At 36.1% G+C, this 19956-nt stretch overlaps 1 protein-coding gene across 5 annotated transcripts in view; it reads right to left on the bottom strand.

Moving 5' to 3' along the window:
• Positions 1-19956, bottom strand: part of PPARG (peroxisome proliferator activated receptor gamma) — a 149449-nt gene that overhangs the window by 14490 nt on the left and 115003 nt on the right. For 3 of the 5 annotated variants that reach the window (XM_036030788.1, XM_028518765.2, XM_028518764.2), the window contains 2 exons: positions 14378-14577; positions 4600-5050 (listed from right to left, as the gene is read on the bottom strand). In XM_036030788.1, the coding sequence (XP_035886681.1) occupies positions 4600-5050; positions 14378-14577 (651 nt within the window). The remainder of the gene's footprint in view (positions 1-4599; positions 5051-14377; positions 14578-19956) is intronic. The other 2 variants (XM_036030790.1, XM_036030789.1) reach the window with 2 other exon arrangements.

Consider the following 19956-nt stretch of genomic DNA (forward strand, 5'->3'; position numbering starts at 1 on the left):
TGGAGGCAGTTTTATTACTCTTTACGCCACCCATCTAGTCAGTGGGAATACAGGCAGCAAGGGAAACTATTACTCATCACAAATATCAAGGAATAAGGTATGGATTATGAGTACATCTATAGCTTAGAGAGTATCATGAAGGGAGCACAGGTTGTGGCCCCCAACACAAATATGAAGGTTAGTCACAATCCACTAGCCAGGTAGCAGAGGGCAGGGTTTGTTGCAGACGGGGCACATGGAGGTGACAGAACACCTGGGTTTCAGTCCTAGTTGCACTGCTCACTAATTGTTAGATCTTAGGCAAATTGCTTAAGTCTATGACCCTCACTTTCTTTTTATAAAATGAGAATAAAAATACAGAATTGTCAGGATCTACTGAGAGAGTGCGTATGAAATATTCTTAAAATGTATACAGTGCTTTCCTTTGTTTCTAGAGTGTTGATGTTCTTTTTAGTCTCATTCTTGCCTCAGGCTCAGAGGAGAAAGAGAGAGAGGAGAGAAACTTGACAAGAACTGGGTCATCTTCCTCACAACCTTGGTTTGAAAGCTGAGTAAATAGTAGAGATGCTAAGCACCAGGCCAATCTAAGTACCACATCTAATGTTATCAGCAGTTTCCAGGGTTGAAGCTGAGTGACAGTGATCTGACTGTAGCAACTCTAGTTTCCTCAGCAAATACTTGTTGGGTCAAATCAGGTACTTTCATCCAAAAAGTCCCCTTTATGTCCTCTGGGGCCTCCCTTTAACCTCCCCAATTCCTTACTGTCCTATTCTTACACCATGCCCATCTCCCCATTCTTCCTTAAGTCTAGGGTTATAGTGCCTTCACCAGAATGAAGTGTTCTTGATTGTAAAGCTAGCCCAGAATGAAGTCAATGGATCTCTGTCAAAAGCACTCTCTCCACCCCGAAATCACTAAAGATATTTATAGACATCAGAATAAACTGCAGAGGAGAAAATAATCACTCTTGCTGAGATCAGGTAGGATCAGAAATCTGTTGATTGGATTAAAACCTCTTACTTATGTGAATGTTTTCCTTTTCTGGAAAATCCAATAGGAAAACAATGAAAATTAATAAGAAATTACATGATGCACTCCAACAAACCACAAACTGGGATACTGATCTTACCATCTACAGGAGACTGGGATTCTGATCTTACTGGAATCCAGCATTTGGATTTAGAAGGACTTGAGCAGTTCTTTCTCTGACCTGTGCCCAATCAGCTTCTCTGACTAAAGAACAGAATAAAATTCCTATGTACTTAATAAACATGAAGTTCAGTTTATTCCTTTTCATGCAACGACTTACTGTAAGTGGACTTCATTTACAAAAGAAAACTTTGATCAGGACAGGGTTTGTCTTTTGTGATATGCTAGTCAATGGGAAATTCTTTTTTTTTTAAGTGAGTCTAAAATTATTCACAGGGTTTTCTTATTATAACCACAGATACAAGATTTTAATAATCTATGATTTACTGCTACCTTCAGATTTCATTCACTATTGTGAGGATTCAGTGAGATCTGGATATAGGTCACTCTGAAGATGGTGAAAGGCTAAAAGAACGCATTTATACAGCATCTGCATTTAAATGGCACCATTTTTAATTTTCATAGTTAAAGCCTGCCTGAAATATCTATTACACTGAACCAAGCTATTCACAGAACTATTTTTTTTTGGCTATTAATGAAAAACTTAAAGGCCTAACAAATCACTGATTAAGTAATCTAGCTTGTAAAATAGGGGCAGTAATGGTATTTTTCTAGATGAAACCACACTGTTGTCTCATGTGCCCATAAAACAAAACTGCTCAGGTTCAAAAAGCCCAGAATTATCATGATTGTTTCTTAGCTAAATGTTTCCTTGTTGGAAACAAAGCATCTTTGAATGGTTTATTTCAAATGCCTCCCTCAGTATCTGTGATGGGAATATAAACTGGTACCAATTTTACGGAAAACGATCTGATAATGATGTAACAAAAGACTTAAAAATGTTCATAGCCATCTACCCAGTAATTCCATTTCTGGCCATTTGAAATAAGAAAATAATCTGATACATGAACAGAAATTTACATACAAGAAAGTTCACTACAGCAAAACTTGGAACACGTTTTCAGTAATTTTCTATATTTTTTTCTATAGGTTTTTATAATAAATTATAAGCAACCTAAACATAAATAGGGAAATGATTTAGTTGGTCATGGTTCTTTATAAAATGAAATATTTTAGAGTCATTTAAAATGGTAGCATAGGCCTTCCACCATGTGAGGACTCAGTGAGAAGGCACTGGCAATGAAACGGAAAGAGGGCTTTCTCCAAGATACAACCATGTTGGTGCTTTGATCTTGGACATTCAGCCTCCAGAACTTTTTTTTTGCAGCCTTCCACAGTTGCAAAAACAACTCAGAGAGATAGTGAGGCTAGAAAAATGAATGCCTTCCACTGCAATTCACATGTGCGAGCAAACTACTCCATTTTCAAATATCTGCTGTGATCTTCCAAATTGTTTACCACCAACTGTTTCAATAACTTCTCCAAAGGGCCGATTGTAAAGGAGCACAAAGTTGGGGAGCAGAAAGTAGTACTAGTTGCTCATATTGCACTTTAACCTCATCCCTGCTTACTCCATTTCTTAAAAGAATAATAGTAAATAATTAAAAAATAGTAGCATATATATATATATATATATATACGCTAACACATGCATAGAAAATTTGTGGTAGGAGAAAAATGACTTTGTTAATCCAGTTTTATTCTGAGGAAAGAAACCTTTACTTTCCACTTCCACCCTTCTGTATTCTTTGAATTATCTAATGAGCAAGTATTACTTTTATTTTTAAAAATGAATAAAAACTATTAATAAAGAGTATGTAATGACATGGGAAAACATTAAGCAAAGAAAGGAATGCATACATGATATATATAATATGCTTAGGAAAAATCTTAGAAATATATCAAATGTTAATAATTTTATTTCTATTTTTCATTAAAAATACAATATGCCTTAAAGTATTAGCTAGTTAAACAATATTAACTTGTCTTCTAATATGGTTTTAATCTTTTCCTCTCAGTGAACCTCAAATAATCTGGAGTCTCATTTTTGTTTGCCGAATTAATCATAGTTCCAATAGGATCAAGGGTTAATTTGTTTAAGAAGTAGATTCAGTCAAGATATTAAAACATGTTGGATAACATATTCTTGTTACATTAAACATAACACCAAAAAAGTAATTTTTAAATGAGTTACAACTTGACACTGGACTTAGAGTTCCAAAGTGAACATGTGCCATGTTGTTATCTGTTTGTACCCTGGTAAATGGCAGTATCAGTACAGACTCGAGCCAGACTGCCTGTGTTTATAATCCTGCCTCCACCTTTTGCTAGCTTTGTGACCCTGGGCAAAAGATTGAATCTTTCAGTATTTTGGTTTCCTCGTTTGCAAAAGGGTACTGACCTCATTGGGTTGTAAGAATTAAATGAATGTGTATGAAGTGCTTAGAACACAATATGTACTTCATAGGTGATTATTATTATTATTATTACACTATACACCTGATTTCAGAAGCATTCTGCTCTCAAGTAATTGGACAACAAAGGATAATAGAGTGGACTGTGTTCTTTATAATACCCTGCACATTTACACACAGCTTATATCTATATTTATAGGACCCCCCCACTACATCAGTTTTCACAAACAGAGGATATTCTGTAAGTACACATAAAAAGCTCACCTGAACTCCATTTTAGTAATGAAAACTTGTCATTGAAAACAGTTTTTATAGAGCAAGATGACAGTAAACTTTCTTCTATTCAAGTTGGAAACATGTGAGAGGCCATTGAAAGTAGCATTTAGTATAAAACTTGGCTTTTGGAGTTGGTTAGTTAGATCATCTACTTGCAAGGCCAAAAATACAATGAATTGCTAAGTAACTCAATTTATTTCTCTGCTCTGTGTTCTTTGGTTCAGATTGCATTCTTAATCGCAGCCAACTACCTCACTGAGGTACTTTAAGGGAAGCAATCAGAGGAATATACATGAGAGAATAGGTAGAGGTCAGTACATGGTATATATATATATATGCCTTGTTTCCTGATATTGCTAAAGCAATTCAAAGAAATATCTTACTGATGGTGGGGCAGGAGCATAATTTGACCAAAAACACTTAGTAATGCTTTCTATATGGCAAGTGAACATCATCTTAAGCAAAATTATACATGCCTTTACTTAAATGAATATTAGATTGGCCTTCTGAAAAGGAGAGGAAAAAGACAAGGAAAAAGAAAATAAGGAGAAAGAAAAAGGAGAAGAGGGAATTTATCTTCCACGTTTGAATTTGATGGGCAAAAATGTTATGAGGGTTAAAAGAAAAGAGCCTGGATTAGCCATAGACTTCAACCAGCAAATCTATGATATTTTTTCTTGGTATTTTACATGCGCGGTGACACTTTTGGGGCATTATGCCATTGGCATTTTCTGTATGGAAAGTACAGTGAGTAAAGAGAGAAAAGAAACATTGAGTAACACTAAGAAAGTAAAAAAAACTTTCAGCTATTCCACCACCATCCCACCCTCTTTCACGGAAAATCAAAGATGCATCTTACCTCCGCTGAGAATAATGACAGCTATAAATATTGCCAAGTCGCTGTCATCTAATTCCAGTGCATTGAACTTCACAGCAAACTCAAACTTGGGCTCCATAAAGTCACCAAAAGGCTTTCTCAAGCTCTTCAGAAACTCCCTTGTCATGAATCCTTGGCCCTCTGATATGAGAACCCCATCTTTATTCATCAAGGAAGCCAGCATTGTGTAAATGATCTCATGGACACCATATTTTAGGAGAGTTACTTGGTCATTCAAGTCAAGGTTTACAAAACCAGGAATACTTTTGGCATATTCTGTGATCTCTTGCACAGCTTCCACTGAGCGAAATTGACACCCCTGAAATATGCGGATGGCCACCTCTTTGCTTTGCTCCTGCAAAGGGGTGATGTGTTTGAACTTAATTTTATCTTCTCCCATCATTAAGGAATTCATGTCATAGATAACAAATGGCTGCAAATAAAAAAAAGAGGAAAAAGTGGCTGAGTTGGAGATTTCTAATTCACAGTAAATAGAATCCCAGTTTCTTTATACACATTTACTTTAATAGCTAAAATCTTTAAAGAGCCAACACTTAATAATGACAAAATACTCTTATGTCTTGATTATTCCTCCTAATTGCCTTCTGGGACTGAAGATGTTTTCCCAGTTTTGGTCTTCTGTTCCTTCAGCTCATCCTGCAACACTACCCATGACTGGCTAATAGTTTAATTCCTGTTGTTTGAGGAATGTTTGTCATCAATTTTAAAAATGATATAAAATCTATTGTTTATCTTGGTTTTCAAGAGAGTATATTTTTAACCTCTTTCAGTAAAAAATCATTTCAGCAACCCAGGGTTGAAAAGACCTACTTAAACATAAAGTAACCTTGCAGTTTGAGATTAAATCTACTGAGATCTCGAATGAAACAGTGTGCATGTAAAATATACTTAACTACAAAAAAATTGGTCTGAAAGCTGACTAGGAATATTGAGCCAAGAAAATGCCTATTTCTTTTTTTAATGCTCTGGAAGCAATCTGTTTCAGTGAGAGCAGATGTATAAGGCCTGTAGGTAAGTGCTGCAAAGAGTGGCAAAATAAAGAGTTTTGAACTTATTTTTCAAGATATCTGTTCCTAAAGGTCAAATAATCAATAAAACATGTGCATTGGTTACTGAGGTTTACAATAGGCTGCTTTCAAAAGCAAGTTGTGTTAGTCATGAAATGATCTCTCTCCTGCATTTTTTTTTTTGTACAGAACTAACCAAAGGTTCATCATTGTGAAAACTCTCAAGGCTACTCTGGTTGAGAAGGGACAGTACTTTATATGCACTGGATATACTGAACTATATAAGGAATAAAATCCCAAACCTATTCAAATAAGTGCATATATACAGAAGCACTGGAATAAGAATTGGGGGTACTTGGGTTCTAGCTTTTGTTCTGTGGTTAACTATGTGACTTTAGGAAAGTCACTTATCTTTCTTAGGCTACAAATATTTCAGTTGAGGGGAGTTTATAAATTGGAGGTTACCATCTCTTGAGGATATTCTAGTTGCATTTCTCTGCAGAGTGTGTGTGTGGTGTGTATGTGTGATGTGTAAGTGGATATGTGTGAGCATGCATGCACACAAGCACATACACTGAACATGGAGTCTTCAATGTGCTAAAAATAAGGTTTCTTTTCAGCAGAGATGCTGAGAATTCTCTCCTCGTTGGCAAGCAGAAGCAGGTGCCATGAGTGGCAGTGGTAGCCAGTTTCAAGACCTACTGGTTTGGAGATTCTAACTATTAATCTCTACAGGTATATAATTTCCACCAAACTATTAAGTCTGTTCTATGTAACACTAACACTAAGGACTCTTAGATGCTGAGTAAATTTCCAAAATTGCGTATTATTTCAATACCATTCACTGGAGTTATTCCAGAAATTCTAACTTACTTTTTTAACTGAAAAATTCAATTCACTTGTGTTACTTAGCAAAACAAAAAGGAGGATGGATATAAGGACCCAAGAATAAGTTTGCCTGGTGACTCTAACTAATTCTTCAAGTAAATCAGGAGAAAATAGTGCTTAGTATGTTTTTGAACATTTTGCTTCTCCCTTCCCACTTTAGGATTGATATTATTAGTGGGAGAGGAAAAAAGGGCAGAGTGGCTAGTAAGTCACATCTGTGAAAATGTGCTGAGTTTTCCCAGAATGTTAGATTCTAATCATGAGAAAAAGTTACTTTTACAGAGCCTAGAGAAAATGTGGTTTCTGTCCTCTAGGAGTTTTGCAGTTTATTATAGTTTGTGTTAATGAAATACTAGCTTTCTTTGCTATGAGAATCTCATGGTATGGATACCTGAAAAGTCTACCCACACATGCATGAGTACAAATTATAAGAATATAAAATCATCACCTCTTCATATATGGAAATACTGTACCTAGAACTACCCACTTCAACTTCTGGATGAGCTTCTGCTCAACAATATGGTTTTTTGGCACAGAATATATGGATAAAATTCTTCTACCTCCATGTAAGGAATTTATCTGGAACTATGCCTTGATAAATCACCCTGTGACTCTTCCCCTTGACTTCCCCTGTCCCCTCATATAAAGCCCCAGGTTCCTGTTATTGAAACTCTGTGATAGTTGAGCATAGGGCACAAAATCCTGCTAATATTCTCTCCCAATTTAACAACAATGTGACTTTAACCCCTTGGCAATCAATGTTGGTCAGGATTTCCTGGCAGTAAACACTCAAGGACAGAGAAAGGAATCAGCAGCTCCCACCGTTATGCCAAACCATTCAGTTTTTTAAAAAAATCCTTTCAGCATTTTGAAAAAGTGATGAACTGACAAAAAATTCTGGGTATTGACATGCAAATGAATACCAGGTGGATTTTTTTGTTTTTCCCAGTCATATATGATTGTGCTGTTTTCACTGCATTTTGAGGTCTACATAGATTCTTTCAGCCTCCATGTGGATCTGTCGAACTGCATGAGTGATCACTAGATATGATCTACCTTTCTTTGCCACCAATTCACCAATTCTTATCTAACAGATTGCACACAATTCACTTGCACATTTCACAATGGGACCTCCTTACCCTGAAAGCTGATCTCTTAAAACTACAGGTGGAACTAGGTCTGTAGAATTTATCTTGAATCATTAATTTAACATTATACTTCTGTGTAAAATATTACATGTTTCTGAATTTTCTACAAAGCAAAGGGAAGCCTTGTATGTTCTATTAGCTTATATGGTATCGTCTGATGATCTGCCATTATAAGAGGAACCATATCATCTTTAAATTTGACCTTAATGATCTTACACTTCTAGTTTGGGGCTAACAATGTATTTATCTTCAGACATTCTATCACATGACTAGATAAACATATCTCCTTAACAAGAAAGAATGCTTAATTACATCTAGGACATTATCAGGGATAGATCCAGGTTTTGTGGAACCTAAAATGTATACAGTTGTGAGTACATTTACAACAACTCTTGGGTTCAATAATACAAATTATAAGAACAAAATTGTACAGGTTCTTCCCAGGGCTTTCAAAGGGGTTCTGTGCAAGGGAAGGGCCCTGAAGCTTAAGCTTCATTAGCTTTCTGATGAAGCTGCCTCTGGCCATTATGATGCTGGTACTCCTCCTATATTGGATAGACCAGAAAAAGGTGAGGATGAAATGAAGAAAATTGTAGTTGGACACAATGTTTTTTTCCAGAGAAGAAACAGTTCCTGTCAGGGGAAATCACAGAAAAGTTTTCTCTGAAAAGATACATCAAATGTACTTTATTTTTATATATTTTGATTTTAAAAAATGGCTCTACATATCAAGCCAGGATGGGATTAAGGGTATTGTTTTATATAGATAATTAAATTTAGTTATAGATCTATTATATTCGTCCTATGTAACACACAAAAGTCCTGGGGAAACCTGGCTAATAATGGGGAAACAGAACAATAGTGTTTCGTAGTAGTCCAATAATATTAGCATTTTAATATAGGAGCTATGAAAGGGACTACATATGAATGCTCCAAGTTTATAGCTTCTTGAATAATAAAATAGCAAGCTGAAGGAGATAAATGAGAAAGTCAACTAATAAAGCATAGATTGTTCCAGTGATTTCTACCATTTGGGAGAGTGAAATTAGTGTATTAGACAACTCTACCCTCTCACAAACAATTACTTGGTTATATAAGAGTTAAAAATGGCCTGGAAAAATGCCTGCCTCACCTGGTGGGGCTCTCCTGATGCTCTTAGTTGTTTTTTTTTTTTCCTTGACAAATTAGAGCAAACGTTAAGGAAAGAAATGGAATTCTTAGGGCCTATCTTCTTCATTTTGTTTCCTTCTTTCTCTTTATACTTCTGACTGACTTTAATTCTTTTAGACACATATGGTTCTCCTAGATTAGCTATACTGGGTGAATGTGAATCCGAAATGTGTTGGTTGAGTTTCCTTAACTTGGCTTCTGCCCCTGTTATTCCTATTTTCCTCTTGTTGAGAACCACAGGGTTTATAGAACTAAGGGGGTCTTCAGAAATAATCTACATCATCACTCTCTGGTTAAGTATGAATAAGTTAAAGCTAAGAGAAGTTCCAAAGTCAAATAGCTATTTACAGCAAATGTGAACTAGAACTAGATCTAGATCTCCTGATTCAGGTTTAGTTCATTTCTCTTTCTATATCTTTCTACATGACTTTCCCATGTTTTCTTTTTGAAATAAAATGAATATTCTGGGAGGAGATGGGAACTGAAACTCTTCTATGCTGGGATCTTGGAGGTAGTGCCTTTTGAACTGTCACATCCTAGAGGTGCTAGTTAAGTGCTGAATGTGATTGAAGTTGAGTTTGAAAGTTTTTAAATGTAATTCCATTTTCCTGTATGATTTAGAGATTTAAGACAAATGAAAACCTAATAGGAAGAATTAGTCACACTCTTATGAACTAGCAGATAAACACAACTCTTTAAAAACCATCAATTGCCAGCCAAAACATTACTCAGCTGGCAAACAAGGGTATTGGCCAACTGAATCTAATCATGAAAAAGGGAAAAAAATCCAAGTACTTTTCTTCTTAACTATATAGAATATTATCTTTTTAATTTATTGTCTGAAATAATACTATTGGTTCAGATATATTATGTTTTTAGTTATTCCTGACAGTTCTGGCAATAAAGGAATTTATTTTACTAATATTGACATATGAATTAGTAATCTTAGGAGCCCAAGTTCTTTAGTAACCATTGAAATAAAACAGCACTGTTATCCTGCTCTTTTTTTTGTAGTGGGGCTCTGTGGTCTCTTTTCTCTAAGGATTTGTCTGTCATCTTCCTGTGCAGGACAGCAAATCCTGGCTCACTCAGGCTTTGCCACAGGTAAAAGGGAAAGAGACAATTTTGTTCAGTATTTAAAAGCACAGATATCTTTCCAATAGTTTGAGTTATTAGATTTGATGGACCATGTAAATTTTAGAATGAGAAAAATTTAAAGAGTACAGAATATTTTCACAATTTACATTTATATATTGGTTTTATTAATCATTAGTTTCCTATTTCATATACTACTTAGGGAAAACCCTTTTTATAATGGCACTGTTTGCTTTTGTAATTATAAAAACAGTGACACTGCATGTACCTATCATAAGCAACATGATGGGATGCAAAGTCCAATACAGTACAAATAACAAGTTTTATCTTTACTGGCAGAGAGAGTGCAGCCAGGGCCTCACCATCTCTCAGATATGGAGTGAAAAGTTGGCAGGAACACCAAGAGTTTTTCTATTTATTGTTTTATGATAAACCATGGCATTGAAAATGATTTTGAAAACCACTCTCTGTTTATTTTCATCAACAAACATGAGATCATGTGATGATGATGCACCCAGTGTGATCATCACATCAGGGTAATGGTCAAACACTGGGAACTTCCAAAGTCCATTCAGTTCTCCAGCTGCCTTCAGGAACCACAGCACTCCAGTTCTAGTATATTCACAGTTTCAGAGTTCAGTAGGATCTCTTAAAGAAGGGTCCTGGGCTGGAACAAGCCATTAAAGGAAAATAAACTGTGGGAGAGTCAATTCATTCCTATTTTAGGGTGGCTAAGAGGTCCATTGCTCCTAAAATCCTCCCGTGATCCATGTTCAGTGATTCCATATCCCATCTTTTCCTAGCCCTGAGCCTAAAATTCCCAAGCATTATTTTTTTTAAGGCATGAACTGAAAAGTACATCATATTCCAACAATACAGTTGTTAAAGTTAAAAAGATCAGAGGGAGCAGGAACATTTAATTTATCTGTCCATTTATCTGTTTTGAAAGGTGCAAACAGCACCAGGGAATAAGATACAGGAGAAGAAAGTTAAGCTGGCAAGGGAGAAGCCCTGGTTGGCCTGCAGGTAAATGCTGGTGCTGGGCATGAGAGGAAATATTAGCAGGCATTCCATAAATGAGAAGAATGAGCAATGGTTAAATTGAGCAGTAAGATAAATTTAAAGAATGGCTTCTTCAGTAAAGTCATTTCCTTTCCAAAGGTTCTTGGTAACTGGTCATCCACAATACTGAGGAGCCTATCCCAGACTTGGCCTAACCAACAATAATGACATCAGTTCATCAGGGTGTATAATGAGACCCAAACTGCTCTATTGCACCAGCCATAGCCACTTTTTCACATCCTCCACCACCCTCTCAAGAGTCCATACTTCTGCAAAGCTTGTTCAATCAATTCAAATCTTAACCTTCATAAGTCTTGGCCAAGAGATAACATAACACCCCTGAGAAAGATGCTATCAAATGAACAACATGACCATGTAAGATAAAAAACAAATCCCTAGTCTCCTTGGAAATCACATTTTGGGTTTTTTTTCCTCTCTCCCATCTTCCTCTCTGAACTATTTCTTTCCACCAGTGCTTAATTTGATTTTGCAAGATAAGGAGAAAAGAGAGAGCCAAACAATTCTATTTCAGTTTTGTGTAATCAGTGAATGGATTATTTTAATTTGGCCCAGTCTGTCTTTCCAGACCCTAACAAGAGGCAATTTTTGCCTCTATCCAGATCATTAATGATGTCCAGTTTGGTTAGCAAATATTAGGCTAGTTAGAGGAACTCTGTTGAAAGTCCAGAATTTCAAAGGCATAGGCAATAGTTTTTAATTCAGTTAAGCAAATACATCTCAAGTAACTATTATGGGGAAAGCACAGTTACAGTTATTATAGGGGGAAAATGACAAACATTTGGCCTCTGAACTTGAAAAGCCTATAATCAAGCATTTTGCAGCCTTTTCTCTTAAAATAGCTTAATACCTATTTATCACATAAAGTGCCTGCAATTATCTTATTTTTAACAGAAATATTTAGAGCCAAAGAATCAATTGGTATGAGGTTTTAAAGTGGTTTACAGTGGATTGGGCTCTGACCTTCAGTAATACAGTGAAGAGTATGTTGGTCACTGGTGGAGTAAATTTAAATTCTTGACTACTGCAGAAAAACAAACAAAAAATTTTTTAACTGCCTTCCTCCTATCTTCCAAGTACAATTAAATTGCTAGGCTTTCCAGCATGGATTGCAGGCCTGGATTGAGAGATAAGAAAAGGTGAGAAAGCAGTTCCTGGAAACTAAATGGCCTGAGGGAAAGCAGTGGTGTAAACAGTTGGTTTTAGGGCTCTTTCCCAGTTATCACTCCTTCCCCAGTTCTGGGGCTCTGTCCTCCACTTTCCTATTCCATACTGGCTCTCATCAAGTTGTTGCAATCTGCCCATTGTTAACCTTCTTTAGCCACATCAATCCAGCTTTCTTTTTATTTTTCTCCCTTTATATGAGCACAGCTTATTTTCCATAGTCAAATCATCTATGTAGAAGTCTTCATTTGCTTTTGTTTTGTTATACCCCAATTTTTTCATTTAATAAATATATAGACTTAGCTTTGCCATATGATTTATAGTCTATAAAAGTCTGCAGAAGACAGTCCTAATCACTATAATTCTGGAAGAACAAAACAGCACAAGGTAATTTTTCCAACTGTGAATATACTAGGATAGTAGGACAGGTTGAAAATTCCTGCTATTCTAAAAGTTGGTAAAAATAAATCATAACTCAGAATACTTTCCCAAGGTGAAACTTTCCTAGTGTACAGGGCAACCCTAGCTCATTGCTAGCCAATGGGAAATACTAACTTCCATGAGGGAATATCATGCTCAGAATGTACTGAAGCAGTAGTCAGAAGGCCTGCATTATAGTCTTGGTTCTTCCACATGCTGTGTGATCTCAGGGCGAAATGTTTAACCATCAATTTCCTCATCTTTAAAAAGAGGGTAATAATAGGAGCTATAAGATGGTCATATATCTTGAACATATAAGTTTGTAAGAATTTTTGAAATTGTAAAGAACTGAATACAGGTATAATACTGTTAAGGTATCAAAAACCTCTCTTGTACTTCTGGCATTTGGCTCTTTATACAGGAATATACTACAGGAGTTTTCTCTTTCTATTAGCTGATTCTATTCTTATGGGTTAGCTAAAAGGAAAAAATAACATCTTAAGAGCATTATAAAAGTACATTAAAGGGTAATCAAACTTTCCAAAAAATATAACCAAGTAAGGAAAAGATACACACACGTCAAGTAATTGCATAGCTTGCCTAGAGCTATATTCATTTGAAAATAAATGATAGCATAAAAGGTCTATCAAGGGCTGGGGTGGTGCCTTCTGAATGTGTTCTGTGACTTACTACCCTAAGACATGCTGTGGACATTACAGTGAAAGCCAGACCCTGCCTGTGCAAACTGAGGTACAGGGATGTGATCCATATGTAAGCAGACAGCAGAATTGGGACTAGAATTCAGCTGTAATTATATTTTGTTTTAATATGGTTCCATGTTGCTTTCTCAGCTTCCTATCAGGGGAGAGTTCTACTTTTTAGAAAACTTGACTCCACATAATTATAATTATAATTCATTCTGGGTTCTCTAAACAGTGGTAATCAATGAGGTTATAGATGTCTGAGAATCCACTAGATTCTCAGCTAGAGTAGCCCAGGTGGCTCCAAGCCTCACAGAAGATAAAATTCATACATGCATCTAAAAGGATGATGCTTCCAGTTACCCAGGAATCACCAAGGGAGTGCTACAAGGAAAAAAGGTAATGTAGTATCTGGAATGTATTTTTCTGCCCAACGTGGAACTTCCTAAGAGGCATCTCTAGTAGTGCTCCCAAAAGGTAAAATAATGAGACTGAATACCTTTTCCAAACCTAGGACCAGAAAGCAGGGCTGAGTGAATGAATGTAGTTGTGACTAGTTATTTTCAATGGCAAGAAACGAAATGGATTCTGAAAGAAGGTGGTGGATAAAGGGGGCTTGGCCATTCATTAAAATTAAGATCACCTGCATATGTTTATACTATTCTTGAAGAATTTACTGTATTTTGCCACATATGCACACCCACGGTTTTGTATCACACACAGAATTATTATACCCATGGTATGTAATCATTATACTCGTGTAATGTGCATCCTTATTTTTCTCTCAAAAATTTGGGCAAAAAAGTGCATATTATCCACAGCAAAATACCAGTAGTAGGAGAACTTGATGGACTTTTTTCCTTTTCAAAATAATGTTTACTTATCCTATCTGAAGACATTTCCTTTCCTGTGCTTCAGACTCTGCCTACAATATGTAACAGCCAACAGCTGAACAGTGCTCTGCATGTGTGTGTGTAACATGGTTAATCATTTCCTCAAAGGAGATAACAACAACAACAAAAATAAACCCAGCCACCCCAAATGAAGATGGTAGAAGAGAACTAACTGATTTATCTGTTGTCTTTCCTGTCAAGATGGCCCTCGCCTTTGCTTTGGTCAGCGGGAAGGACTTTATGTATGAGTCATACAAATGTTTTGCCAGGGCCCGGAGGTCAGCAGATTCTGGGTTCAGCTGGTCGATATCACTGGAGATCTCTGCCAGCAGCTTCTCCTTCTCAGCCTGTGGCATCCGCCCAAACCTGATGGCTAGAGAGGAAGAGATATGACAGAATGAATCACTGAAATATCGCTGCTTCTAATGCATACTGTTTTCTCACAGCACTAGTGCCCATATATTAAAAGCCCCTTCTCCCTCCACCAATCTCAAGTCCTGGTTTCTATCTACGACTTTGCTCATCTTTTTATTTCACAGCAAACAGCCTATCAGTAACAATTAAACTGTTCATTTCTTTAATTTGAAACAATCTTGCCAGGAAGGTGAAGCCAGTTTCTACTTATCCTTTAAAGACCTAATTCAAATGTCATCTTTGTGAGGCTTTCTCTGATTTCTTTAAGCAGAGTTTATTATTCCTTCCCCAGTATTCCAACAGCCCTTCATGCAAACTTCAATGATAGCAATTTCACACTGTACTTTATTTATTTTACATGTCTATTTGTCCCATTCTAGAATAACAGCCTGAAGGCCAGGGGCAATGTCTTATTCATTTCTGTATCCCCTGCATTTGACATAAAGTCAGGTGCTAAAAGGATCAACATGTTTCACAAATTAAAGGAAGGAATTGTGCAGAATTCAAAGTTATACAGACATAGGCTTTGTTCTCAGGGAGTCTGTACTGTTTTGTCCCTGTTATAAATAAATATGGATGGCTCTGGCCAGTGTGGCTCAGTTCGTTGGAGCATTGTCTGTCGACTGAAGGGTCATGGGTTCAATTCCCTGTCAGGGCAGATGCCTGGGTTGTGGGTTTGGTACCCAGCTGGGGCGTGTACGTGAGCCCCAAACATCAATTGGTGATGTTTCTCTCTCACATAAATGTTTCTCTGCCACTGTTTCCCTACCTTCCCCTCTCTCTAAAATCAATAAAAGTAAAAAAATATGGATGGTGCTTTCTTTCATATTACTCTGAGAGTACTTTTATATTTAGTGGAGAGAAGCCATAATTATCCCCCTGACTCTCCAGAAGTACCACTTAATGCTGTTTGTCAAAAAGACAACTTCTTTAACATTTGGCTTCCTGTGGGGTAAGGATGACTGAAAACTAAAGAAAGAAAGGCAAAGAGGAGCAATTAAGAGAGATATTTAAGTCCTCAGTTGAGGGAAAAATATCATGTGTTTGAAACTCTTTCAACTCAAATGTGTTTTCTTCCTCTCTACCAATACTATCTGCAAAATATCATTAATTAATTAATTACTTTTTAAACCGGTTATCATGCCTCATTCCAGGTGCTTCACATGCGGTTTATTTAAAGCTTTAACGCTTTTAAAAAATTGAGATTATAATTGACACACAACAATATATTAGTTTCAGGTGTACAACATAATGATTTGGTATTTGCATATATTATGAAATGATCACCAGAATAAGTCTAGTTAATATCCATTGCCATGCATAGTTACACATTTTTTGTGATGAGAACCTTTAAGATCTACTCTCTTAATAACTTTTAAATATACAATACAGTATTATTAACTTAGGTACCATGCTGTACCTAACATCCCTAGATCTTACTTATTTCATAACTGGAAGTTTGTATCTTTTGACCCCTTTCACCCATTTCACTGCCCTGCTTCCCTGCCTCCAGTAACCACCAATTTGTTCTCTGTATCTATGCGTTAGACTTTTTGTTGTATAGGTTTGTATATGTTGTTCCACATATTAAGTAAAATCATACGGTATTCGTCTTTCTCTGTCTGACTTATTTTACTCAGCATAATGCCCTCAAGTTTCATCCATATTGTCACAAATAGCATGATTTCCTTCTTTTATATGGCTGCTTTTATAAATGATGCTGCAATGAACATGAGGGTGAAGATATCTTTTTGAATTAGTGTTTTTGTTTCCTTTAGATGAATGCCTAGAAGTGGAGTTGCTGGATGATAGGCAAAATATTGTTTTGACTAATGCTACTTTGGAGCCACACTTCACAGTCTTCACACTTTCCTGTAATAAGGACTGGACTCCTTGTATTTTCCCATAATAAGGACATTTGAACATCATGTCCAATATTACCTTGTGCATAGCTATACTATTACACTTATATGGTATCACTGTGATGTGTTTTTATGACAGTCTCCTTCCCTAGACTATAAGCTCCTTGAGGGTAGAGACTGTTGTATTAATTTATATCTCTAACACTTATTGGTGGTGCTCAGTCAATGATTGTTGAATATAGGAATGAATAAATGGATGGTACCTTGCTATACATTATTATGCTAAAGGTAGCATTCTATCATAGACATAAAAGGACATGAACACATTCCTGAATACTTAGTGAATTTTATTTTGAACTTGTTAAAAAAGAAATTGCTTTGTACCCTTCAGTCTCAAATTGTAAGTTCCTTTCAGTTGACCATAAGTAAGCTTTGTAACCAACTAATACAATATTGTGTTGTAGGGGCCTCCTTAGGGGCCTCTGAGTTAGAAGGGAAGAGATCTTATCTCTCAGTCTTTGGAGAACTTTAAATTAAATTAGCTTGTATCTATTTGGTAAATATACTCTCTGCATATGACCCCTTCAAGTTGCCATATTTTTTGGTCAAAAATCTTGTCTCTCTACTCCCTTTTCCCCATTCTCTTTCTTTTCAGTTCCACAGGGATGGGCAATGAATGGTTGCTCACATTTTTACTGCAGTCTCCCCAACCCTGTGGCCTGATCATTCAGTCCCTCAGGATATACCCTCATTACTTAACTGTATTCTCTTGCATAGCATGGATCAAAATAATTATCTGTAATGTTTTATTTTCTCTTCTGCTATATAATCTCCAAAAAGGCAGGAAACTTGCTCATTATTTTGTACTCAGAACTTAATGAAATGTCTGGCTCTTATTAAGTCCTTGTATAATATGTTTTGAAATAAGACAGAAAAAAAAAACCCTAGATAGCAGATTTCTTCAAAATCCTCTGTGAAGCCAGTCTAATCATTTGCTTCCTTGTACTGTTTATTCCTTTTCATCAGTAGTTCTTGGTTGAGGATTGGGAAATAGGGGAGAGGCAGAGCATATTAGAATCATTTGTTTACTTCTAAAATTATGTATCTTTTATAGGAAACTTTATGTATGCCATCCCTATACCCAGTGAGAAATGTATCAGAAACTTGGGGTTTGGGACAGTTTAGAAAAAGCTTCCTAAATGATGGGCTTCTGTTATATGAATACATTAGCCTATGTATCAAACTAGTACTATACTACTGTATATACTACTGTGTGGGCTTATATTGGTTATTCTACTAAAACATAAAGTATATAAGCACCAGGTTTTCTCATCTTTGCTTCTGGGTGCAACAAAATACACATAGTGGGTATATAATAAAATCTTGATGAATTAAACTCAAATAAGGGCTTGATGAATTAAACTCCAAAATATCAAGTCTGGGAACAGAAAATGAGATGCATATACATTGGGAGGTTTGGGAAAGTGATCATGAAAGAAAGCACCCTGTAAAAATTATGGCATATTAAAAGTAGAAGAAATTTTGGTGTAAAGCTTGGACAAAATCAGTTATATGATAAAACAGAGATGGCTAGAATCACCAAAAATCTTTTGTTCTTTAACTTTAGTTATTTAACAGACCGCACAATACTGTCTTTTCACTCAATATGTAACTACTGAATGTCTACGTGTGCCAGATATTGTTTTAGGTTTTGGTTACATTTTCACAGGTAATAAACTATAATTATATACAAAACTTTTACATGTCTAGCAAAATACTTTTTTTCTAACCCAAAAAGTTAATTTAAAATAAAAAACAGCCAAAGAGAGTCACTTATTACATTTGCTAGTCCTGCTTGTCCATAACCTAACAAAATAGCCAAAAACAACTTCTAAAAATAATTTTAGAATTAGGAGAAATCAAAGCAAAAGTCTTTTGATACAATCTAAATAAAATGTGAATTTTTGTACTCCTGTGTTTATTGGAACATTATTTACAATAGCCGAGGTTTGGAAGCAATCCAATTGCCCATCAGTAGATGAGTAGATAAAAAATGCTGTGGTAAATTTACATAATAGAACACTATTTGATGGTAAAAAAGGTAATCTTACCTATTTTAAAAAATATATTTTATTGATTATGCTATTACAGTTGCCCCTTTTGCCCCTCCTCCACCCAGTACCCCTATCCCTCCAGCAACCCCCACCCCTTAGCTCATGTCCATGGGTCATGAATAAGTCCTTTGGCTACTCTATTTTCTATACTATTCTTAATATCTCCTTCTCTATTTTGCACCTATGAATTTGTTCTTCTTAATCCCTGAACCTTTTCCCCCATGGTCCCCCTTCCCCCTCCCAACTGATAACTCTCCAAATGATCTCCATATCTATAATTCTGTTGCTGTTGTGCTTGTTTACTTAGTTTATTATTTGGATTAAATTACAGATAGTTTGAATTTACTGCCATTTTAATGTTCATCCTTGTGATCTTCTTTTTCTTATACAAGTCCCTTTAGCATTTCATATAATAATGGCTTGGTGATACTGCACTTTTTTAGCTTTACCTTGTCTGGGAAGCTCTTTATCTGCCCTTCAATTCTAACTGATGGCTTTGCTGGATAGAGTAATTTAGGTTTAGGTCCTTGCTTTTCATCTTTGAATACTACTTGCCAGTCCCTTCTAGCCTGCAAAGTTTCTTTTGAGAAATCAGGTGACAGTCATATGGGAACTCATTTGTAGATAACTATCTGCTTTTCTCTTGCTGCTTTTAAGATTCCCTCTTTATCTTTAACCTCTGGAATTTTAATTATGATGTGTCTTGGTGTGGTCCTCTTTGCATCTATCTTGTTTGGGACTCTGTGCTTCCTGGACTTGTATGTCTATTTCCTTCACCAAATTAGGGAAGTTTCGTATCATTGTTTTTGCAAATAAGTTTTCAATTTCTTGCTCTTCCTCTTCTCTTTCTGGCACCCCTATGATTTGGATGTTGGTACGTTTAAAGATGTCCCAGAGGCTCCTTAGACTACCCTTGTTTTTTTGGATTCTTTTTTCCTCTTGCAGTTCTGATTGAATGCTTTTTTCTTCCTTGTGTTTCAAATCATTGATTTGATTCTAGGCTTCATCCACTCCACTGTTGGCTCCCTGTAGATTTTTCTTTATTTTGCTTAGTGTAACCTTCATTTCTGCCTGGGTCATTTTTATGCTGTTGAAGTACCCAATGACTTCCCTGAACATCCTTATAAGCAGTGTTTTGAACTCTGCATTTGATTGGTTGCTTATCTCCATTTCATTTATTCTTTTTCTAGAGTTTTGTTCTGTTCTTTCACTTGGGCCATGTTTCTTTGTCTCCTCATTTGGCAGCCTCCCTGTCTTTGTTTCTGTGTATTAGGTAGAGCTGCATTGACTCCCTGTCTTAGGAGCGCAGCCTACTGTAAAAAAGAGCACCTGTAAATTATATGGGGTGGATGGAGTCTTAGG

This window comes from Phyllostomus discolor, chromosome 7 (assembly GCF_004126475.2).
Source record: "Phyllostomus discolor isolate MPI-MPIP mPhyDis1 chromosome 7, mPhyDis1.pri.v3, whole genome shotgun sequence".
NCBI lineage: Eukaryota > Metazoa > Chordata > Mammalia > Chiroptera > Phyllostomidae > Phyllostomus > Phyllostomus discolor.